This window comes from Dama dama, chromosome 11 (genome assembly GCF_033118175.1).
Source record: "Dama dama isolate Ldn47 chromosome 11, ASM3311817v1, whole genome shotgun sequence".
Taxonomy (NCBI): domain Eukaryota; kingdom Metazoa; phylum Chordata; class Mammalia; order Artiodactyla; family Cervidae; genus Dama; species Dama dama.
The window spans coordinates 19,241,398-19,265,928 of record NC_083691.1 but is presented as its reverse complement, the minus strand read 5'-3'; the positions used below and the strand labels follow the sequence as shown (position 1 = coordinate 19,265,928).

The 24,531-nt window shown below is 48.3% G+C and overlaps 1 protein-coding gene and 2 non-coding genes across 4 annotated transcripts; all 3 read left to right on the top strand.

Annotated features, from left to right (window-relative positions):
* Positions 1–1,153: 1,153 nt before the first annotated feature.
* TRNAG-UCC (transfer RNA glycine (anticodon UCC)) lies at positions 1,154–1,225 on the top strand. Its single transcript has one exon. It is a non-coding gene; the product is annotated as a tRNA-Gly (tRNA).
* Positions 1,226–16,429: 15,204 nt separating this feature from the next.
* ODC1 (ornithine decarboxylase 1) lies at positions 16,430–23,643 on the top strand. 2 transcript variants are annotated; one of them, XM_061154811.1, is made up of 12 exons: positions 16,430–16,551; positions 19,022–19,166; positions 19,255–19,388; positions 19,657–19,830; positions 20,009–20,181; positions 20,390–20,524; positions 20,664–20,745; positions 20,926–21,009; positions 21,957–22,119; positions 22,248–22,360; positions 22,449–22,663; positions 23,156–23,643. In XM_061154811.1, the coding sequence occupies exons 3-12, from the start codon at positions 19,287–19,289 to the stop codon at positions 23,298–23,300; spliced, it is 1,386 nt and encodes a 461-aa protein (XP_061010794.1). In that variant the 5' UTR covers positions 16,430–16,551; positions 19,022–19,166; positions 19,255–19,286; the 3' UTR covers positions 23,301–23,643. The 2 variants fall into 2 exon arrangements, with proteins under 2 accessions (XP_061010794.1, XP_061010795.1); XM_061154812.1 differs by having other exon boundaries at positions 19,234–19,388.
* LOC133065722 (small nucleolar RNA SNORA42/SNORA80 family) lies at positions 17,810–17,942 on the top strand. Its single transcript, XR_009694980.1, has one exon. It is a non-coding gene; the product is annotated as a small nucleolar RNA SNORA42/SNORA80 family (small nucleolar RNA).
* Positions 23,644–24,531: the final 888 nt, after the last annotated feature.

Below are 24,531 nucleotides of genomic sequence, written 5' to 3'. Positions count from 1 at the left end.
GATAAACTGGTACCACACAGACCCTGGCCATCCAGATGTAAGAAGGGTCTCACAGGCCCCCTGAGAAATAGGTAGCAGTACTATCTTTGCTGAATCCTGCAGGTAGACTAGGAGGGAGGAAGGGTCCCAAGGTGGGTAGGGGGCAACAGTCAGAGGGCTCAGGGCTGAAGATTTATTTCAACATATAAACAACTGGTATGGCCCTAGCATTTGAATACCTGCTCCAACTAGCACTAATATGGTTGTTATTTTATATATGCATGCATGCTTAGTCACCTCAGTCGTGTCTGACTCTTTGAGACCCCATGGACTACCAGACTCCTCTGTCCATGGGATTCTCCAGGCAAGAATACTGGAGTGGGTTGCCATGCCCTCCTCCAGGGGATCGTCCTGATCCGAGGATCAAACCAGTATCTCCTATGTCTCCTGTGCTGGCAGGTGGGTTCTTGACCACTAGCATGACCATGAATAAAAGGCAAAAATGAAGTACACAAAGAAATGACAGCTCTGGAAGGTAGATAGTGTTTCCCTGTTTTACACATGAAGAAACTGAGGCCTAGGAAAGTTGCAATTGTTCAACAGAAAACAGTTCAGATCTTGGGACTTGAACCAAAGACTTTCTGCCTCAAAACCCAAGCTCTTCTCAGAGGAGAAAGAGCTGTTTTGCATGAGGCTGCTGCTGACTAGCTAACCAGTCACTGGTCTACTTCTCAGTGAAGGTGGGTCATGAAGCTGGTGTTTGCAAAATGCCCTAAGGACAGTCCTGCTTGTGCACAAGCTTGGAGCTTCTGCCTGACTTGGCCACTCACTCACTGGGCAAGTCTTTTCTTTCCCTTTGCTTCACTTTGAACATGGATATAGTCAGCATCATAAGGACACTGAACGCTATCATCAGCCCTCTCATTTTATAGATGGAAAAAAGTGAGATTCAGAACAGGGAGGCAAGGGACTTCACTGGTGGTCCAGTGGTTGAGAATCTGCCTTCTCATGCAGGGGATGCGGGTTCAATCCCGACGTGGGTCGGGAAACTAAGATCCCGCATGTGGCAAAGCGACTAAGCAACTAAGCTCCACTAGAGAGAGCCCGTGAACTGCAATGAAAACCCAGCCCAGTCAGAAAGAAAGAAAAAGAAAAAACAGGGAAACAACTGAATTCCCTGGCAGTCCAGTGGTTAGGACTTTGCACTTCCACTGCAGGGGCACAGGTTCGATCCCTGGTTGGGGAACTAAGATTCTGCATGCCATGTGGCACGGCCGAAAAAAAAAAGAACAGGGAAACAGCAGAACAAGGAAGAGCCAGGGCTAGAAACCAGGCCTCCGGATGCCCGCTGCCTGCTGTCTTGGCAGGGTGCAGGTCAGGACACAGTAATTGTCACTCCCCAGGCTCCAGTGCACACGTGCAATTAAGCGGTCGGGAGTCGTCTCCCACTCCGGTCAGCAGGCCAGGCCACAAGGCCGCTCTGTGAGCTGCACTCGATGATGTCACTGGGAGTTGTCCACCTGTGACTTCACGGAGGTGTGAGGGTGTCGCGTCCACCTCCCCTGTGTTTCAAATCTGCAGCTCAGCATCTTTCTGGATCCTTCGTTCACAAAAGTGATGCTTAACTGTGAGTCCATTTCGAGTAATAAGGGGTTTGGTTTTACGACAGGAAGAACTGCCTTTGTCCAGCAGCAGGAAAAAGCGGTTTTAAAGTTAAGATGACGTCATGGGGAGGCTCTCCGAGTCTGACAATGATGACACCTCAGAGGGGTGCTTTCTTCCAAGGGGAGGTCAGAGCTGAGAGGGTACAGCCTGTGGCTTTGGGAGCTGCTCCCACTTGCTTCTTGAAGTTGCTGAGTTAACAGACCGTCCAAGGAATATCCTGTCCCAGGCCAGAGTCCTGCCTCGAGGGCACAGCTCTTGAAGGCCAAGTTGACAGCGGACTATGCCCCCAGCAAGGGCAGGTGGTCTTCACAATGCAAATGCTGTCCGGGTGTGTCACTATTTGCATATTTAATGTCAACGTTTATAGCTTTGACCTAGAACTGCAGCATCTAACATGGCAAGCACCAGCCAGGCATGGCTATTTAAGCTAGTCAATATTAAATGCAATTACAAATTCAATTTCTCAATCACTCTACTCACATTTCGAGTGTCCAAAGGCCATATTAGAAGCTGCCATGTGCTGTGCTGTGCTATGCTTAGTTGTATCTGACTCTTTGTGACCCCATGGACTGCAGCCCACCAGGCTCCTCTGTCCCTGGGGATTCTCCAGACGAGAATATTGGAGTGGGTTGCCATGTCCTTCTCCAGGGGATCTTTCCAATCGAGAAATCCTACATTGCAGGTGGATTTTTTACTAGCTGACCTACGAGGGAGGCCCAGTAGCTGCCATACTGAACAGCAAAAATAGAGAACACTACAGGGTGAAGAATCCGACGGTGTTGGCCTAGAGGGTGAGCACCACTGGCAGGAGTGGGTGTAAAGAGTATTCAGTACAGACCCAGGGAACCCATCAGAAAGGCCTGAGCCATAGTGCGAGTCTGCAAGTTTAGATGCAGTGAGAAAATCTAGACCCGGGGACCATGCACGTCATTCTCTGGTGTCAAATCAGTTCTGTGTGGAACAAGTTCCAGAATGAACCCCACTTAGTGGGGGGACTCACAAGAGATACAAAGGAGCCATAGGCATCTCTTGTTTTTCACTTTGCATGTCTTTTTAGTCCTAGAAATCCAATTGTGAGGAGATTATTATAAATTGAATCATATTCTTCCAGAAAATGTTCCCATTTATTCTGAGGAAATGTTTGCTCTCAAGGAACCATAGTGACCTAGGTTAAGCAAAAGGAGATTTCTTCTAAGGAGCTGAGGAAACCTCACGACATCTGAGGGGGTCAGGGCTGCCCTGGTGGGGCTGCAAGTGACCCCTTGCATCCCTGGGGTAGCTGCCCCCCTGCATTCACTTTTTCCTACTCTCTTGGCCACAGGCCATATGCTCATTCTCCGCATGCCTGCCCTAAATGGCTCCCTCAGCTGCCTGCTCTAAACTGATCCTGGCTGGTGGGTTCCTGGGCCTTATTGTCTCCAAGATGCCAGCACTCACCTCAGCAGTCCAGGCCCAGGCTATGTGACCCCTGGAATCTGGCCCTGCAGGTCTGGCTCAGGTATCTCTCCTACATCTGATGGCTTAAGCCTGAGGGTAGATTTACTCCGAGACTGTGGGAGACCCACGTGCTCTAGAACAGCTGGAGAAGGAGGAAAGAATGGCTGCTCCTCTTCAACAGCACGTAAACCAAGAACTTCCAGATGTACAAGCTGTGTTTAGAAAAGGAGAGGAACCAGAGATCAAATTGCCAACATCTATCAGATCATCAAAAAAGCAAGAAAATTCCAGAAAAACATCTACTTCTGCTTCATTGACTACACTAAAGTCTTTGACTGTGTGGATCACAACAAACTGTGGAAAATTCTTAAAGAGATGGGAATACCAGACCACCTTTCCCACCTCCTGAAAAACCTGTAAGCAGATCAAGAAGCAACAGTTAGAATCAGACATGGGACAATAGACTGGTTCAAAATTGGCTGTATATTGTCACCTTGATTCTTAACTTATATACAGAGTAAATCATGTGAAATGCCAGCCTGGAATAATCATAAGCTGGAGTCAAGATTGCCAGGAGAAATATCAACAACCTTAGATAGGCAGATAACACCAACCTAATGGCAGAAAGCAAAGAGAATTAAAGAGCCTCTTTAAGAAGTTGAAAGAGAAGAGTGAAAAAGCTGGCCTAAAACTCAACATTCAAAAAACTAAGATCATGGCATCCAGTCCCATCACTTCAAGGCAAATAGATGGAGAAACAATGGAAACAGTGACAGACTTTATTTTCTTGGGTTCCAAAATCACTGCAGATGGTGACTGCTGCCATAAAATTAAAAGACAGTTGCTCCTTGGAAGAAAAGCCTTGACCAACCTAGACAGCATACTAAAAACAAAGACATTACTTTGCCGACATAGGTCCATATAGTCAAAGCTATGGTTTTTCTAGTAGTCATGTACGGATGTGAGAGTTGAACCATAAAGAAGGCTGAGCACCAAAAAATTAAAATTGTGGTGCTGGAAAAGACTCTTGAGAGTCCCTTGGGCTGAAAGAAGATCAAACCAATCAATCCTAAAGGAGATCAGTCCTGAATATTCATTGGAAGGACTGATGCTGAAGCTGAAGCTCAAATAATTTGGCCACGTGATGTGCAAAGCCGACTCATTGGAAAAGACCCTGATGCTGGGAAAGACTGAGGGCAAAAGGAGAAGGGGGTGACAGAGGATGAGATGGTTGGATGGTATCACCAACTCAATGGACATGGACTTGAGCAAACTCTGGGAAACAGTGAAGGGCAGGGAAGCCTGGTGTGCTGTCGTCCATGAGGTCGCAAAGAGTCGGACGTGACAGCGACTGAACAACAACTGGTACAAGTTGGTATGAGACCAATCAGGACACCCTCAGTGGGACTTCCTTGGCAGCCCAGTGGTTAAGACTCTGCACTGCTGCTCCAGGGTACACGAGCTCGGTCCCTGGTCAGAGAACAAAGTTCCTGCATGCTGTGTGGCACAGCCAAAAAAAAAAAATGAAAGAAAGAATGGTTAGTTGCTCAGACACACAGAGGTGGAAGGACCTCCCTGTGAGCCCGAGACTGGCTCTGACGAGAAAGCAGCATTGATGTTGATAGGTTGTTGTGGTTCTAGGGAGGGGCAGTAGAGCCTAGGTGCAGGCAATGAGGACCGCATAGCTTGTAGATAAGTTTGAAAGCAATAATAAAACTGGCCAAAAGCTGCTCTGCATATTATCATTGTGCCCACTAGTTGTAAACAATATCACTGATAAAATGCTCCTCACTGAAAACAATTGCTGTGGTTGTTTCAGTAACATAGGTGGAAAAGTCACATTTTCATTACTCACCCTTTCATGAGGGTTGTGTTCTGCACCTAAATTAATCCCCAGAACTCCCAGGTCCAAATTGGACCTGATTCCCATGGACCAGACCCCACCTGGGTTCATTCTGAGCATTGCTTAATCGGGGGGTGATGCTTCAGTGGGCTGACCCAGGATTTTCTGGCTTCAGCCCTGGTCATCCCAAACATGTGGATCTCACAGAGGTTGTGAAGGCACAAAACACAGCTTGAATTGTTGCAATTCTGTCATTCCACTTGCAGTTTGGGTGTTGAAAATTTAAACAGCAAAAATGCAAACTGCAAGATGTCATCTTTTTGTTGAGTAGGTACAAATTTAGTTTGTATGTGAAATGCTTAACTTAATTGGAATAATATCTTTAGAACTGAAGTTTCTTCTTTAAATTAGATTTTTTTCTAACCCAAAGAAAAAAATCAAGAAAATAATAATTACTGCTGGTTTTTTTTTTGTTTTGTTTTTGTTTTACATAAGTTGCCACAGAAAACAATCTTGTATCAAGGAGGGGGTATGAAAAGCTTTTCTGTTTGGGGGCCAAGTCCAATAGGTACCACATTGGTGCTACAGATGCTACATGACTTCATTTAATCCCCACAAGGACCTTATGAGGTGGCTTCTCTATCTTCTCCTTTCAGAGCCAAAGAAACTGAGACCCACTGGACTCTGTCCCCAGAGCCTGTTCTCCCTACTACTGTGTGTGTGTGTGTTAAGTCGCTCAGTCGTGTCCTACTCTTTCCAACACCATGGACTGTAGCCCACCAGACTCCTCTGTCCATGGGGTTCTCCAGACAAGAATACTGGAGTGGGTTGCCATTTCCTCCTCCAGGGGATCTTCCAGACTCAGGGATCGAACCCGTGTCTACTTATGTCTCCTGCATTGGCAAGTGGGTTCTTTACCATCTGGGCCACCAGAGAAGCCCAACTATTCTACTGGGACATATTTAACCCCAATGCTGAGTTCTTGCAGAGACCGCCTCTTGCTGGAGTGTGAGGGCCTAGCTAAAAAATTTTTGGCCAGAATATTACAGGTGTTTCTTTGAGTTTTGTGTGGCTGCATAACAAATATCCTAAACTTTAGTGTGTAAAACATCCATCTATTACATGCACTGATTCAGTATGTCAGGAACAGTGGTGCTGGGTTTATCTCTGCTCTGTGATACTGGGCGGGGCCTCAGCTGGGAGGGTTTGATGGCTGAGAGAGACTCCCTAGCTTGGGGCTAGGTGTTATCTGCTGGTGTCCACACTCACAGCCTTCGGGAGCTCAGCACTTGCACACAGGCTCTCCATGTGGCCTGCGGTGTCTTCCCTCCTGGTGGCCTCAGGGTAGCCCTTACAGGGAGAGGTTTCCAAAGGTGAGCATCCCAGCCAGCAAGGCTGAAGTGGCACCATCTTCCCCACATTTTCTGGGTTTGAACAAGTCACATGCCTTTCTAGATTCCACTTCACTCCTCCATGAAGGTGGCAGCTGTCCTTGTAAATGCCAGTTCGCCTCTCTTCTTGCTTCCCCTGTGTCCTGCCCAGCTGCTCCTGACTCAGCTCCGTCAGCCCTCAGCTGGGCCCTTCCAGGACTCCTCCAGCTCCCAGCCTATCACATACCTGTCAGGCAGTCCCAACTCAGAGAGCATTTTGGGGTGCGGCTCTGGGAGGGGGCAGCAGATAAGAAGAGGCCTGTGACGTATATGGCAGCTGCTGAGTTCAGAAGGCTTCTTTCTACCAACCACCGTGCAGAAGCTAGCTCCCAGGACTGTTGGTGAAAACGTTTATTCAAACCTTGAAATTCCAGAGCTGACTTTTTTTTTTTTTTTTAAAGGAAGCCCCTCCCTGATTCACTGAATCCTTTTGGTACAATCTTGTCTCATCTCAATATCCACCCTTTACCCTTCCTCCAGGAAGGTGGGGCCTGCTTTGCTTTTCTGCCCTCCCACATCCAGAAAAGTCAACAGAATGGAGACCAGGGGACAGGTCAGGAGGGCGGGAGGGAAGCCGGCTCTGAGGGGAGTGGCCCAGGAGGGCAGGGAGCACAGGTGGGGCAGTCTGCTGAGGAAGGGAGAGAAGGTTCTTCCGGGGAGAAGAGGAAGCAGGTCCCGGGGGTTTCACTTGCTGGAGACAGAGTCATGGAGACAGTTTGATGATAATGTATTTGTTTCCTGGTCTTCCCAGGTGGCTCAGAGGTAAAGAATCTGCCTGCAATGAAGGAGATCCAGGTTGGACCCCTGGGTGGGGCAGATCCCCTGGAGGAGGAAATGGCAACTCACTCCAGTATTCTTGCCTGGAGACTCCCATGGACAGAGGAGCACGGTGGGCTACAGTCCACGGAGTCGCAAAAGAGTCAGACATGACTGAGCGACTAACAACAATAGCAAATTTATTTGCTCAGGCTGATGTAACCAAGTTATACAGACTGGGGGCTAAAACAACAGAATCATATTCTCGCACAACTCTGGAGGCTGGAAGCCCAAGATCAATGTGTCAGCAGAGGGGCTTCTAGCAATCTTTGGTGTTTCTTGGCATGTGGAAGCATCATCTTGATCTCTGCCTTCATCTTCCCTGGGTCTTCAGCTCCACTTCTCTCTGTGCTTGTTTGTCTCTGTGTTCAAATTTCCCTTTTATAAGGACCCCAGTTGTGGGGGATGAGGGTCCATCCTGATGACCTCCTTTGACTTGACTGTGAAAACTCTATCTCCAAATAAGGTCCCATTCCATGGTACTGGGCTGAGGATCTAAACAGATGGATTGGGTGCCGTGTGCTCAGCCACTTCAGGAGTGTCCGACTCTTCATGACCCCATGGACTGTAGTCCATCAGGGTCCTCTGTCCATGGGATTCTCGAGGCAAGAATACTGGAGTGGCCCAGAGTAATGGAAATAAAAGCAAAAATAAACAAATGGGACCTAATGAAATGTAAAAGCTTTTGCACAATGAAGGAAACTATAAGCAAGGTGAAAAGACAGCTTTCAGAATGGGAGAAAATAATAGCAAATGAAGCAACTGACAAAGAATTAATCTCAAATATATATAAGCAACTCCTGCAGCTCAATTCCAGAAAAATAAATGACCCAATCAAAAAATGGGCCAAAGAACTAAACAGACATTTCTCCAAAGAAGACATACAGATGGCTAACAAACACATGAAAAGATGCTCAACATCACTCATTATCAGAGAAATGCAAATCTAAACCACAGTGAGGTGCCACCTCACACCGGTCAGAATGGCTGCTATCCAAAAGTCTACAAACAATAAATGCTGGAGACGGTGTGGAGAAAAGGGAACCCTCTTAGACTGTTGGTGGGAATGCAAACTAGTACAGCCACTATGGAGAACAGTGTGGAGATTCCTTAAAAAACTGGAAATAGAACTGCCATATGACCCAGCAATCCCCACTCCTGGGCATACACACCGAGGAAACCAGAATTGAAAGAGACACATGTACCCTAATGTTCATCGCAGCACTGTTTATAATAGACAGGACATGGAAGCAACCTAGATATCCATCAGCAGACGAATGGATAAGAAAGCTGTGGTACATATACACAAGGCAATATTACTCAGCCATTAAAAAGAATACATTTGAATCAGTTCTAATGAGGCGGATGAAACTGGAGCCTATTATACAGAGTGAAGTAAGCCAGAAAGAAAAACACCAATACAGTATACTAAAGCATATATATGGAATTTAGAAAGATGGTAACTATGACCCCATATGTGAGACAGCAAAAGAGACACAGATGTATAGAATAGTCTTTTGGACTTTGTGGGAGAAGGCGAGGGTGGGATGATTTGAGAGAATAGCATTGAAACATGTATATTATCATATGTGAAACAGATTGCCAGTCCAGGTTCAATGAATGAAGGGTGCCCAGGGCTGGTGCACTGGGATGACCCAGAGGGATGGGATGGGGAGGGAGGTGGGAGGGAGGTTCAGGATGGGGAACACATGTACACTCATGGCTGATTTATGTCAATGTATGGCAAAACCACTACAATATTGTAAAGTAATTAGCCTCCAATTAAAATAAATAAATTAAAAAAAAAAAAGAATACTGGAGTGGGTTGCCATGCCATTCTCCAGGGGATCTTCCTAACCCAGGGATTGAACCTGCATCTCCCCTGCATTGGCAGGCCAGTTTTTACCACTAGCGCCACCTGGGAGAATTAGGGGTGTGTATGGGAGAGGGAGATACAATTTAACGCCTAACAGATAGCATCTTCCAGGTATCATGCTCTTCAGGGGAGGCCTGAGACTACACCCAGGGCTAGGGAGTGAATTGCCATCAGTTTATCATCAACCCTGGAGGCCCTACTCTCCCTTCCAGGGATGGAGAAGCCCGAGAGGATACAGTATGTTCCACCCAGTGAGACAGGAACAGAAGTGTCCTGAGGGAAATGATCTGTTAGATATGAGGTAGAGATGCCCTTTCCCATTTCCCACAAGCCTTCATCCTCTCTGTACCTGGTGCCAAGAGTTGGGGCCATCTTGGAACTATGAGGGGAGCTGGGCCCACAATCCGGGCACAGAAATGAGAACACTGGAAAGGTCTGGTCTCTAGCGTTGCCCTCAAAGCTCTGAGTGAATGATACGGGAATCTCCCTTCCTTGAGCCTTCTCCTTAGAGCAGATGATTAATCCTCCCTGTTGCCTAAACCAGCCTAAAACGTCACACTGTGCCCTTCAGACCCTTCTTGGGAAGTGACCTCCCGAGCGGGCAGGAAGGTTCTGAGAAGCCTTTGGAAAGGGAACTGGGCCTCTCCTTGGCTTGCTGGATCTCAGACCCATTCCCTACCCCACCAGGCCCTGCTCTGTCTCGTGGTGAGGGGAGATGCGGGCCGACCCCTGGAAATCACACCTGCCAGTTCTCTGGCCAACAGGTTCCAGGTGGAAGCCATGGCAGGAGCCTGGAGGACGGCAGGAGCTGATTTTGCCCTCCTGTCTCTCTCTGCTTCAGGCAGCATCCTCTTTGTTTCAGCCCCTCGGGTCCCCACTGGACAGCCCCCAGGTCCCCTGCAGGTGGCCCTCGCTCGCCCAGCCCTGTGGGTGGTGGTGCTTCCTGCAGCTGTCAGATACCCAGTTATCTCTGGAGCTAGCTCCCATCCCAGTTCAGTTCTCTCTGCTGAACTGCCTTGCCTGCTCTGGCCTCAGTGATACAGGGCATGCTGAGAGGGGAGGTTTTGTACCTGTGTCTGCTGGCCTCCTTGCCTTCTAAGACCACGGGGTCCTGGGACTTCCCTGGTGGTCTAGGGGTTAGGACTCAGCGCTTTCACTGCCTAGGGCCTGGGTTCAATTCCTGGTCAGGGAATTAAAAATCCCACAAGTCTCCTGGTACGGCCGATAAATAAAGAAGTTGTCAGATTACCAGGTCCTGTTGTCAGTGGGGATCTGGCGTGGCTGATGGGAAAAGGCAGGTTGGGGCCAGAGCCAGACCGTCCGCTCAGTGAGGGAACAGCCCCTGGGAGTCGGATGACACCCCTAGAGTGACCCCCGCCCACCATACTCCTCGGTCCTCTCTCCAAGTGAGGCGGGGCCCGTGGTGGTACCCCCAAGTCCTGTTGCAGCCCTGTGTGGCCCAGAGACCTCCCTGACCCACCCCAGCCCTGGACGAGCCTCCCCAGGCCCAGAGGTCTCCCTGAGCTCTTCCTAGCACCCAGATGGAGCTCACCCCTCTGCCCTTGGGCCCCACAGTGATTGTCCTTGGTGACCACTGTCCTAGCAACCAGATGTGCGGAGCAGACACCCTGGGATCAGTCTCCCCTCCGGACTGTCAGTGCCTTGAGGGCAGAGGCCTCCTTCGCTCACCCTCCCTACAGCGGCAGGAGGGGCCTGGCCTAGAACAAGGGCTCGCAAGCTGTCCAAAGGGAGGCGATGAGCCTCCTCTTCAGGTGTTCCTGCAGCCCCTCCTTGGGATCCCATGGCTGTCTTGTGTCCAGGGGCCCCTGGGGCTCAGGCTGGCGTGACCCTGCTGGCTGCTTGGACAGCCTGGGTTCTGACTTGGCAGGAAAGTGATGCTCACCCCACTCCTGGGCAGAGAGCACACACCTCCCAGATGGTTTAGGTTGTGCAAACGCCCTCTGCGTGCTGTTCCCTGCCATGGGAGGAAGAAGTCTTGTACACTCTGGGGATTCCCACAGGTGGGGCCCCACCAGGGTGCGGCTCCAGCAAAAATGGGGCCATGGCAAACCTAGCAGAGATGCTGCGGCATGTCGGGTCAGATGCAATCACCAGGAGCTTAAGAGAAAATAAAAGAAATCAGTTTTCTTTAAGCGTTGGGGAGAAGGTCAGGTTTCATTGGGTGCCTATCAGTTCCCTGCTGGTCCCCAAGAAGCCAGCCACAGCTGCATCCAGGGTTGGGGGGGGCGGGGGAGGTCCTCCCTCACCCAGCAGCTCACTTACACGTAGCAGACACAATATGAACATGTATTGAATGAATGAACAGATGACCAAAGGAAAACATTCTGAATCTTTTATCCCCTGACTTTCAGAAATTCATACCAGTTTGTCAGTCATGCAGCAAACGCAAATCACAGATTTCTCAGGACAGCCCTAGTTTCAAGTTAACATCAGTGATAGACTTTTGTGTACCAGGTCCTGGGCTAGACACGTATGCAAAGAAGTAAATCGTGGTCCTGACTTCAAAGTGAGTGGGAGTGGGAGACTCAAGGGGCCTGTCCAGTGTGATCCAGGCTGGGATGTCAGACCTGCTGCAGGGCCTGGGGCAGCAGGAGGTGGGTGAGCGTGGGGAGGTGAGCAGGGCAGAGTCAGAGGGTCCTGGGTGCCAGCTTAAGGGGTTAGGCCTTTACCCTGTGGACCAAGGGCCACCAGTGAAGGATTTCAAACAAATGGCTGGTCAGATCCGAAACCCTGCTGTGAAACCACACCTGAGGTAGGGGGAGTGTTCGAAGCTAGTTGGGCACACGCTTCCTCGGACTCTGACTTCTGTCCGCTGAAAAGGCAGGCGAGGGGAAGCAAAGCATCGCTACAATCAATGCGCCAGGCAAGTGAGTGCCTGCTTCAAGCCCTGGACAGAGGCCACCTCTTCTCTGCAATGTACCATGTGGCCACTGACCAGCCGCAGGGCCTACTGGGCTCCCGGAGGCCCTGACCCACTTCCTGCCAGGTGGCCCTTGTCCCAGCACCTCCCAGGGAGCTGCACCAGGGCGGAGGCTGGGTGGGGCGGTGATGCAACAGTGCTTCGTAACACAAACGTCCTGGGGTTTCCACTGGTGTCTTTGGCTTCTGACAGGTATTTTTGGGGATGCTCCACTTCTCCGATGACGCCTGTGTGGTTCAGAGCAAGGAGGGCCTCCCTGGAAGCTCCCAGCTGCCCCAGGCACATCATTTGGAAATTGGCAAAGACATACACTTTCCGCCTCGGAGGGTGGATTGGACTTTTGGAAACACCTAAAACAACTCAAGGGCAGGGCTGGAGGGTTAACGAGTGACTGAACTTCCGAGCTCTATTTTTGGTCAAATGTCCACACGTGACTAGCCATGTGCCGTGACTGAGTCCCATTTCCCTGAGTTAGTGGCACCCTGGCAGGACAGGTCCCAATGTCCTCCTGTGGCCGGATGTCACAAACCTCACTCCAGAGTCAACTCTTACTACACTCCTGGGAAGAAACTTGGTGTGGAATATGACCACGGACACGTGGACCAGACACAAACCCATTTTCCGAAAAGTTCTCGATGTTGACTGTTCCAATATTGAGGACACGGATATGTAAATTCTTGCTGACCATCATCTTTGATGTTACTTCTGTTCAGTAAAGGTGACTCCTTGCATTTGTAATCATCATGTACCTTTATTAGTCCTTTCAGGTAAATAACTTAAGAAAAAACACCTTTTGTGCCAGACACATCCTCACTTTTGGTGTCAGAAAACGTGGTCAGCAGATTTATACAGTTCTTTGTAAAATAAGTCAGAGATTCTTAGAACATCAGAGCTCTGATCCAGTCCAGTCCAGCCAGAGAACACTTTACCGAAAGGCCTTGAGATCCAGAGAGCAGAAGTGATGCTCAGGGTTTCATGATGAGCTAGGTGCTGAAGGCAGCTAAAGTAACTGGAGTTGGTACCAGAACTGAGGTGGGATGACTAAGGGCACCGATCTTATTGGCATGCCCCACATGCATTCCGATGTTTTTGCTTACTTCTCTAAGTTACTGCCTCTGCACCAAACACAAAAACCTTATCTCCATGTAAGGGTAACTTTATAGTTTGCAAGGATCTGCTGCTTTTCTTTAAGAAAAAAAAGAAAATTGTAAGGGAGAAGATAAAGTCTATGGAATTTATGCAGAAAGACAAGAATGCCATGCATTTGAGCAAGACCAGGTTTAGTCACTGTAGGTTTATCTTCTTGAATCCAGATTAGTAACTGGGTTTAATGACTCAGGCCTGCTGACTCCCAGGCCTAAGGCCAAAGCCAAGAGTCTGCCTGCAGCCCCAGGGCCAGCCCTCAGGGAACCAGCACCTCCTCCTTCTCTTGCTTCTGTTTTCCCATCTGGGTCAAGATGGGTCATCTGGGCATGGCCAGGCCTCCCCAGAAGATTATGCAGCATACCTGCAGTTCGTATGTTAGAGGTGGACTGGCAGGAGAGGCCGTGTGTGGGGGTGACCCATGCGGGAGTGGCACGTGTGACTGGCAGAGAGACAGACCACCTAGCTTCCTGAATCGAGAATCGCCTCTTTGTTCTAGTGAATACTTCTAATTCTAAAATATGAACACAGGACTGAGTTGAAAGAGACCCTAGACCAGGGCCAGACCCTTGATGGCTGGAGACAGAGAGGCTCATACAGGGTCAAGGAGATGGCCAAGGTCACAGAACAGCAAGCTGCTGGCAGGACAGGGGGGCGGGGGGGCTGGCTGGCCTTCTCCCCACACAAGGCTTCCACTAGGAGCCCACACTCGGAGACATCCGGTTCCCCCCACTGGAAGGAAGCCCAATAGCAGGGGACAGTGATCGCCACAAGGACTGCTTGATTGATGGGCCTGGGAGAGCCGGGCAGCACAGACAATGCTCCTTCTTGGCCTTGGCACTGGACCCGGGAGACTTCCGGAATTTGAGGGAAAAAAATCTGCGTGTCACTGGAACAAAATGTTTCTTCGCAGAGCGGGGACAAATCCCAGAGTGTTCACCACGAAGCTGTCCCACTTAGTGAATGCCTGGGGCTGTAATGTTCTCTGATGGGACTGCTTATTGCATTGTTCATCTCAATCCCTCCTAGGAATTAAACTTGCTGGGGTAGAGTAACTTCCCCCTCTCTCTCCCTAGTGGTACCTGGTACTGTGGTTGCTCAAGGACTACGTAAAGATGAAATTGATCAGGGTGACCAAGAGAAAAGGCAGCTCTGTCATGTCCCCTCACGTACGAGGACTCGCTGCTGTTTACCCTCTTCTGTTGTCTCCTTGATTCTGTGGAAGCCACGCATGGCCCAGGGAAAGTTCGATTACTCATTCACTTCTGCATTCATCAAACTAGTACTCCTCACAAAGGAGGTTTTTGTAGCAGTGAAGATCCTTGGGTCATCTAGTCCAATTTCCTCCTGAGGCCCAGAGAAGGGAGGTAACTTACCCAAGATCACACAGCAAGTTGAGACCAAGGTAGACTATAGTACTGAGCTCTGCTAGGCTTGTCCCCTGCACTGACTGTGTGGCTAGGGCTAGTTTCACACCTTTTTACTCCCACCCACAGCCCTCAGGTCAGTCACACCCTACTCTGGGACATAATGGTATCTGTTGGCCTTTGTCTACAAGGGAAGGAACACTTTAAATGCAAGGGGGGAAAAGTGCCCCATGTGCCTCCCTAAGGTAGGCAGGGGTGGTGAGGGTGGGCAGCATCTGGGAGAGGCCAGTTCTCCACCAGAGTCTTGGTTGCACTCCTGGGGACTCCTAATTTCCCAGTTTTTGCCATATGGTATTCCTCCCGTAGACACTGTTGCTGCGTTGGGAGTCACATAACCCTCCCAAAGACAGCCAATCACAGCTGCCCTCAGAGAAGTCATTGATAAGTGCCACTCAATACAGTAACAGACTTTATTATCATAGGCTCCAAAATCACTGCAGATGGTGACTGTAGCCATGAAATTAAAAGATGCTTGCTCCTTGGAAGAAAAGCTATGACAAACCTAGACAGTGTATTAAAAAGTGGAGACATTACTTTGCCAACAAAGGTCTGAATAGTCAAAAGCTATGGTTTTCCCAGTAGTCATGTATGGATGTTAGAGTTGGACTATAAAGAAAGCTGAGCACGGACGAATTGATGCTTTCGAACTGTGGTGTTGGAGAAGACTCTTGAGAGTTCCTTGGACTGCAAGATCAAACCAGTCCATCCTAAAGGAAATAAACCCTGGAAGGACTGAGGCTAAAGCTCCAATACTTTGGCCACCTGATTTGATGAACCCAGATATTAGAAAAAGACCCCGATGCTGGGAAAGATTGAAGGCAGGAGAAGGGGACGATAGAGGATGAGATGGCTGGATGGCATCACCGACTCAACCAACAGGAGTCTGAGCAAGCTCCAGGAGATGGTGAAGGCCAGGGACGCCTGGTGTGCTGCAGTCCCTGGGGTCGCAGAGTCGGAAACGACTGAGCGACTGAACAACAATACAAAGGACAGTAGATCGCCCGGTGGCTTGCAGACCTGTTACCTCCCACCCCTTGCCCTAACGCCCTTAGATGAGTCTCCGGCTTAACAAGCGCAACGTGCCTCTTCGCGTGTCCTCGGCTGCCTGCTACCTTCTAGGAGGACAACCGGACATGTCAGACGCGGTTCAATACGCTTAGCGGCTCGAGAGCTACCCAGAGCTGTGCCTCTTAATTTGCCCGCTGATCGCTGCCCCTTCTGCCTCCTGCCCCTCTTCTTCGTGGGGTGGAGCTGCGCCAGGATCACCTCCAGGCCCTCCCACCGGCATATGCAGACTTCCCGCAGAAAGAAAAGGCCCGGGGTCCTCCAGGTAGGGTCCACGTGGCCCGCTCGCGCCCAGCGATTTCCGTTCTCTGCCGGAGGGCACGCGGCATTTGATGCCAGGTGGAAGGAGAGCGCTGGCTTGGCGCACACGCTGCCATCCGGCGGGCGGTCAGAGGCAGGTTTTGCAATCCTTCGGCTGGCGTGCGAGCCATTCCCCGCCCTAGGCGGCCGGCCAGGCGCGCTGAGCCCCGGGGGCCCGCGGCTGGTGCGCATGCTCGGGCCGGCGGCGGGCCCGGGAGGGGCGGGGTTGGGCGGGGCTGGGAGGCGCTGACGTCGATCCGCCGGCGCCCCCCGCCCCTCCCTCTCCCCGTCCCGGGTTGGCCCCTCCCCCTCCCTGGGAGGACGCCCGGACGGAACCGATCGCGGCTGGTTTGAGCTGGTGCGTCTCCATGACGACACGCGCGGCGCTATAAGTAGCGGCGCGGCGGCGCGCAGGGCTTTGTCAGTTCCCCCTCAGCCTCCGCCGCCGCCGCCCCTCTGCCAGCGCTCCGGCGCCACCTCGGGCCGGCGGTCCTCCGCGGGAGGGAGCGAGGCGGCGGGCGGCCGGGCGAGCGGCTGACGGGGGCGGCGGGCGGCCGGCGGGTCCTGCAGCGCTCGGCGGCGGCGTGTTGTCTCCATGGGGCCGGCCCCCCGCGCCCCTGCGCTCTGAGGTAAGAGGGGTAGCGTCCGGGCGGTAGGGAGGCCGGCGGGGAGGCGGGCGCGGGTGAGAGGCGGGGGGTGACGGCCACGTGTCCCGGAGGCCGGAGCAGACCGGGCGCCTGGAGCTGCGAGGACACGTGGTCGCAGAGCCCGGTCCGTCGTCCCTGGGGGTCCCGGGTGGAGCCGGGCCCCGACCCCTTCCGGCTCAAGGGCAGCCTGGCGCTGGAACGGCCCGGGGTTCACCTTTTCTGAACCACGTCAGTGAGGGTTTTCTGAGCCGGAAGCTCTTTGAAAAGCTCAACCCTTCAGCCGCTATTTTTTTTCAAACCATGTGGTGGTCCGGCAGCAGGTGCAGGAGAGGAAGGAGGCGAGCCCGGCACAGGTCTCGGGGTGCCGGCCGCTCGTGCACGTGCCGTTCCGCCGTGTTGCCCTGGAATTTTCATTTATATTTTAGTTTCTTTTTTTCCCCTTTTTCCTTGCTGTGTGTACAGAGCGAATGGCCCAATATAGAAAGCCACTCAGATAGCTAGAGCTGAGATAACCCGTGTGTAACTGATACTGCTCTGCCGGGCTTAGAAATGTTGACGGAATCTTTCAATGACTTGGTGATTTAAGAAAAGTCCTTAGATTAAAGGTCAGGCGAACGACTAACGTAGGAGCCAGTCCCAAGATTTTCCCCAAACGGCCGACTGTTTGAAAATCCGAAATAATGAAGGGAGGTGTGGGGAGCAGAACCTCTTAGGAGTGTCTAGTAGGGAGGACAGAATGTGCTAATTTCATTCAAACCTAAAATTTAATCGATTTGTATTTTTCAATTGCAGTTTGAATAAGTACCTGTCTAACGTTTCCCAATTGGCAAAAATGAATTTCATACCAGAGAAGGACCATGTTTTGCTAATCCATGTCATTTTAAAGTAATTTAGCCATGCAGAAAGAACACCCAAAAGTGTTCTAGGGTGAACTTTCTCTATATCAAAAGTTACTGAAGTAAAGCTTTGAAAGATACAAGGAAGCAAAATACTTAATAGTGGTGTGTTTTTGAGAAACACACACTTGCTAAATTTAAGCCTGAATATTGTCTTTTTTTTTTTTTTAAAGACCCTAAACGGCCCAGTCTATCACTGGTGACCCTATTTAAATGTTACTTATGTAGACAGAATGTGTGTGCTGGTGGTTATTTTGTTCCCTTCCCCTAAGGGCGAATTAGGAAACTAGGAGGTTGACAAAGCCAGCAAGTCACATTAGATCAAGTCTTGCAAGTTCTCCGATGCATGGGTTTGGATTTATGGCAGGCTCGTCCCCCTGGGCCTCTCATAGTGTCCCATGCCAGAGCAAACTCGGCCCTGAACCATTGCCTGGCCTCTGCCAGTAGGCTGCAGGCACTGAAGCGGGTTGCACAGTGGAAAAGACGCCCTCCCTATCAGAGATTAAATAGAATTAAAATAATAATTTTAAGGTAACTCATTGACCAATGTCACATTTTGTGAATGCCAAGGACAGTGGCTTTGATGGTTAAAAGAGCCTTATTTTTGCTTATTCATAAATTGTTTGCTAATTCTTGTAATTCATAGTTGAGAATGATTCCCAGGTGATTATCATTCATGGCCAAGCATGTAAGTTAGAGTGCCTGTGAGGATAGTTGGGATTCCCAGAATTGCTAGTTTAATAAGCAGTGCTGGTTTTAGAATATCGATTGCCATTCAGATGCAGCAGCTGTAATATATTCTGTTGATTTTTTTAGATTGCATTTTTTAAAAAAACACATGCCTAGCATGAAAATTAGCTCATTTCTCAGGAAAATTTAGAGCACTCAGTAAATTGATAACAGTGTCTGTTGGTCACTAAAAGTTCTTCTGTATAAGACTTAGCGGATATAGAAAATAGCAAGGTGTTTATATGGCAGCTTTGCAAAATTGCTATAATAGTGTTTTAAGCTTCTAAAGAAAAACAGGTCTGAAATAAAGTAAGCTAACTGTCATGAAGCTTTTTCCTTCTCAGTGGACTAAGTCCAGGAAAGTTTCTGAAACCTGTATTCTGCATTTTAGCAAGGATGTTTGGAGTGCCTTTTTTGAGGTGGACAGTACTATATATGGGCTTCCTTGGTAGCACAGCTGGTAAAGAATCCGCCTGCAATGCATGGGTTCCATCCCTGGGTCGGGAAGATTGTCTGGTGAAGGGCATGGCAACCCACTCCAGTTTTCTTGCCTGGAGAATGCCATGGACAGGAGGAGCCTGGCGGGCTACAGTACATGGGGTCACAAAGAGTCAAGCACGACTGAGTGACTAAGTACAGTATTATATATGGAAGTTGAGTGTGAGAAACTCATTCCATTGAGATTTATAGAATAATGGGACTTAAACCTAGGAATAATGGGATTTCCAAACCCAGGGAGTGAGCTGTCTGGAGGGTGCTTTAGTAGCCCTACTTCTTGTGTGTGTGTGCTGTCAATACCTGATCTTTCAATTTAATGTGTTCTGAAGGTGGACAGCAGATTGTGTGTTTATCAAACATTTCCACTGCTGCACAGAGAGCACACACATCTTCAGTGGACTTGGAATTCCTGGAAAATTGCCTTTGTGAAAAGTGGGCATAATCCCTTTAAATTCCATCTCCTAAGTTTTCTATGTAAGTATTTGTGATTGTTGCAAGTTTATCTTAGGAGTTACTAAGTATTAATAAGACTTCTGAATAGATTTGTCTGGTCTATTTGCAGTTTGTTGTGTCTCAAAAAGACTTCAAGAAACCATGAACAGCTTTAGTAATGAAGAGTTTGACTGCCATTTCTTGGATGAAGGCTTTACTGCCAAGGACATTCTGGACCAAAAAATTAATGAAGTTTCTTCTTCTGTAAGTATATGTGTAGTCCATGCTGGTAGTGCAGCTTTGAGAATGTTAGGCAGATGAATGGGAAACTTCAGAGGGGTCTTATGGAAATTTCTTGTTCAGGAATTGGGAATTTAATTGGCTGTGGATCCTCCAGTGACAATAGTGATTATCATGTCCATGACTGACTAGAGTAGGGTTCATGAGAATGATGGGCAAGAGAAGGGAAGGCTGTGCCTTGGTCACATCTGTTAAATTGCTGATGGGTCTTCTGTAACCACTCTTACTGCAGGATGATAAGGATGCCTTCTATGTAGCTGACCTGGGAGACATTCTGAAGAAACATCTGAGATGGTTGAAAGCTCTTCCTCGGGTCACCCCCTTTTATGCAGTCAAATGCAATGATAGCAGAACCATAGTGAAGACACTCGCTGCCATTGGGACAGGATTTGACTGTGCCAGCAAGGTGAGCAAAAGCAGCAGAACTCAAATGATGTCTGTAATGGCCCTGGTGCTCCCAGCAGGGCAGATCAGAATTGCTTTGCTTGAGCAGAGGATGCTAAAGAGAGTGGGCATGGTGCCAGCTTCTCATGGGCCAGCTTTCCATATATTAGCTACATGTGTAAATACCTTTTCTTTTTCAGACTGAAATACAATTGGTGCAGAGTCTTGGGGTGCCCCCAGAGAGGATTATCTATGCAAATCCGTGTAAACAAGTGTCTCAGATTAAGTATGCTGCCAATAACGGAGTCCAGATGATGACTTTTGATAGTGAAGTCGAGCTGATGAAAGTTGCCAGGGCACATCCAAAGGCCAAGTGAGTTACTCCATTTGAGGGCGGATCAGATACAGGACATGTATAATGTGAACAAACTCAAATTTCCAGTTGTTAGATTTCCATACTAGTAAATTATCTGTGTACCAAATTAGACCACAGGGTATCAGAGCCAAGGAGTCTTATTTTAACCACGGCTGTAGGTGATCTTGTGTTGGTGGGAAATTTGATATACTTTTCTTGCTTCTAGGTTGGTTTTGCGTATCGCCACTGATGATTCCAAAGCAGTCTGTCGCCTCAGTGTCAAATTTGGTGCCACACTTAAAACCAGCAGGCTTCTTTTGGAACGGGCGAAAGAGCTAGATATTGATGTCATTGGTGTCAGGTGAGATCTTGGTGATGGCAGAGATGGATATGAAGTATTAGATAATGCAAATTTTATAAGTTTTCTCCCACCATGAATAGTTATTTCCAGAAATAGAAAGATCGTAGTTTTCGTGTTTTTTTTTTTTTTTTGACACCAGCTTCCACGTGGGAAGTGGCTGTACTGATCCTGAGACCTTTGTGCAGGCCATCTCTGATGCCCGCTGTGTCTTTGACATGGGCGTGAGTATCTGTGAGCCCCATGTGTGAGGAGGGGGGCAGGGATGGCATTAACAACTAGTCCCAGTTCTAGAATTGGCCTCTGTAAGAGTCATCTCATATATTTTAACATTAACCTGCTGCATGCATTTTTCATGACTTGTTAATGAATCTGGCTGATTGATTTAATTTTCTTGACTCTAGGCTGAGGTTGGTTTCAACATGTATCTGCTTGATATTGGTGGTGGCTTTCCTGGATCCGAGGATGTAAAGCTTAAATTTGAAGAGGTAATTTATAACAAAATTGCAATCTGTAGCTCTTAGTAGGTTCCTTTTTGAAATATTTCAAAACTTAAGTGTTAAAACTGATAACCAAAAGGGACTGTACAAACATGAAAGTAAATGTCTTGGTGTGGTATTTTGGATGACTTGTTCTGGTATTTTGAATGACTTCTGTGCTATTTAAAATTGTATTATGTTAGTTAATTAGTCACTCAGTCGTGTCCAACTCTTTGTGACCCCATGGACTGTAGCCTGCCAGGCTCCTCTGTCCGTGGAATTCTCCAGGCAGAAACCCTGGAGTGGGTAGCCAGTTCCTTCTCCGCGGGGATTGTCTCGAGCCAGGGATCAAACCTAGGTCTTGTGCATTGCAGGCAGATTCTTTACTCTCTGGGCCACCAGGAAAGCCCTGTATTATCTTACTGATTTTCTAAAATAACACAAGCCAATATTTTCAGAAGTCTTAGGAAAATTTAGGACTGTCACTGTGGAGTTAAGAGAACCTACTGACTTTAGTACATCATTTGCTAGATTTTGTGCTTCCTTTACTTAGAAGATTGTTTTTTAGTCATTTAAGAAGGTAAGCCATTATATGCCACTTACTTATAAAATCTATATTCTTTGTTAAAATTTATGTGAATAGGAAGAATACAGAGTTTACCTTGTTAGTATATATTTATATGTTAGATAAAAATATTTAGGCACTAATAATAAATTTGTCTCATTGCTTAATAAAATCACACCATAACATCTTATTAAAAAGTCTTGAGGGAAATCAAAATGAAACCACAGGATATGCAGACTGGTTTTCAGGGAGGTGTTTATCTTTTGCTGTTTGAAGATAAACCTCTGCTGATGGCAGCTCTCAATGTTCTTGATGTTTATGTGTTTCAAAGCACTGCTCCATGGGAGTTCTCCTTGATGACCAACTGCTCTTTTCTGTCTCACTCTGGTAGATCACCAGTGTAATCAACCCAGCATTGGACAAGTATTTTCCATCAGACTCTGGAGTGAGAATCATAGCTGAGCCAGGCAGATACTATGTTGCATCAGCTTTCACACTCGCAGTTAATATTATTGCCAAAAAACTTGTATTAAAGGAACAGACGGGCTCTGATGGTAGGTACAAAGATTTAATCATTGCATATATATATACACTGAAAGTTTGTACCTAAAATGGTAAAGTGGTAATTGAGACTTACTGCTTTTCTAATTATTTTCTTCTTTTTTTAAATTTGCTTTTCTAGATGAAGAGGAGTCAAGTGAACGGACATTTATGTATTACGTGAACGATGGAGTATATGGATCATTCAACTGCATCCTTTACGATCACGCACACGTGAAGCCTCTTCTGCAGAAGGTACCTTCCGAATATGTTGTATACACCAGTTGAAAGATGACTGGTCAGAACAAGTGTAAGCAGGTGTGTTTCTCTCTCTCAAATGTAGAGACCCAAACCAGACGAGAAGTATTATTCATCCAGCATCTGGGGACCCACCTGTGACGGCCTGGACCGCATTGTTGAGCGCTGTAACCTGCCCGAGATGCATGTGGGTGATTGGATGCTCTTTGAGAACATGGGTGCTTACACTGTCGCTGCTGCTTCTACTTTCAATGGATTCCAGAGACCCACCATCTACTACGTGATGTCAGGGCCAACGTGGTTAGTGACAGTGTGTGTTTGGTTCTGATAAGAATTAGGTACCTTCCAGGGTTGATTATGCTTGTGCTTGTCTAATAGAATTAAGAAATTGCTTAGAATTAAATACTAACAATTATTTCTTGTTTTTCTCCTCATATTAAGAATATATGCTTTAGAAATTTTGGAATAATTACAATGAAAGGAAAATTCCTCCAGTAATAGTGATGTGTAAATAGTTGCAGAATTTTAAGGCACAGTTGATTTAGAAAAGACTGGTCAGTCTATTTCTGTACCTAGAATACTTTAATTAGTGCATGTGACTTGTGGTTTCCTTCTTACCAAAAAGATGGTTCTGAAGAAATGCTTGCTGTAGTACTGCACTGAATTGCTTCCTGATGACATAGTAACCAGAGATGTAAATAGGCTCATGAATAAGTTACTGTGTTGCACAGTGTGGAGCCGCTCGGTTAGCGGTGACTCAGGGTTTCTGACTGCCGCCTCTGTCTCCTGCAGGCAACTGATGCAGCAGATCCGGACCCAGGACTTCCCGCCCGGAGTGGAGGAGCCAGACGTCGGTCCCCTGCCCGTGTCCTGTGCCCAGGAGAGCGGCATGAAGCGGCACTCGGCAGCCTGCGCTTCCACGCGTATTAACGTGTAGATACCACTCTTATAGCTGTTAACTGCGAGTTTAGCTTGATTTAAGGGTTTGGGGGGGACCATTTAACTTAATTACTGCTAGTTCTGAGATGTCTATGTGAGTAGGGTTGGCACAGGTGCACCAATGTGGAAGGCTGGGAGATGGGGTCACACTTATCTGTGTTCCTATGGAAACTATTTGAATATTTGTTTTATATGGATTTTTATTCACTTTTCAAACATGCTACTAAAGGCTTCAACTGCTGAGCAAGCGTTTGTGGCTTGTGTATCAGCAGGATGGGCCAGAAGCTTAGTGTTGTGACCGGTTTTAACAAAAAGGAATAAAGGATCTTGACATAACTTGGCATTGGGAAAGTTTTACAGTGTGTTCATTTAGGCAGCTCACCTGAGTGTGTGTTATAGGTGGGAATTATGGTTCTTTTCCCTGTAGGCTGAGAAAATTGCCCAGAAGACGGAGGAGTTGACAGGTTTTCAATGTTTTAAAAATCTGTGGTATACTTTTTCTGTTTTGACATTTTTGTTTCAAGCCCTGGAGAAAGTCTGCTGTGGTGTCTCAGAGAGTAGTGAGGGCATCTAACCCCACGTGCAGGGGGAGGAAAAGGGCGAGACAGTGGGCAGCCTCAGCTGTTAGTGGTTCCCCACCCTGGATGCTGACTGAGCTTGGCATGCCAGAGTCCCTTGTAACTAAGTGGTCTTTGCCTGTCACAGCGGCTGCCCAGGCGAGGTACACAGGGCCTTCTGAGCCCTGCCTCCAGAGACCAGTCTCATATTTGCACCTTGACTTCACACACAGGAAAAGGTACAGTTACAAACTAGCTTGTTACTACGAGTTGCAGCTCTTCACCTAACCTTGGCCTTTTGTATTCTCTTACTCAACTCAACTTGGACCCCACACCTCAGAAAGAGAATGGCAGGCTCTCATTTAAATTTCCAAGATGGGAATTGTGAATCCCTGCTGTAGCTCGGGACTGGAGGGCAGGCCGCGTAAAAGCCAGAGTAATTGAGTAAGCCCAGTCCCTGCAAGTGACATCGAGTATCTTGCCAGCTCTGTTGGAGGGACACGGGAGATAGCACACAGGCACAGACAGGGAGGCTGCAGCGTCTTGCATCTCAGGGGCTGGATTAAGTACTTCTTATGCTATTAGTATCTTTACCAAGGAGTTGAGGGGAGTGACTTCTTAGTTTCAGAAAAGCCACTTTCCCCCAGACCTGAGTTCCACCTGGACACAGCA

Bases quoted from the DNA above. Each gene is read 5' to 3' on its own strand.
- ODC1 (XM_061154811.1), top strand. From the start codon at position 19,287: ATGAACAGCTTTAGTAATGAAGAGTTTGACTGCCATTTCTTGGATGAA. The intron at 19,831-20,008 runs GTGAGCAAAAGC...TTTCTTTTTCAG, and splicing joins GATTTGACTGTGCCAGCAAG to ACTGAAATACAATTGGTGCA. The intron at 22,120-22,247 runs GTAGGTACAAAG...TTGCTTTTCTAG, and splicing joins GGAACAGACGGGCTCTGATG to ATGAAGAGGAGTCAAGTGAA.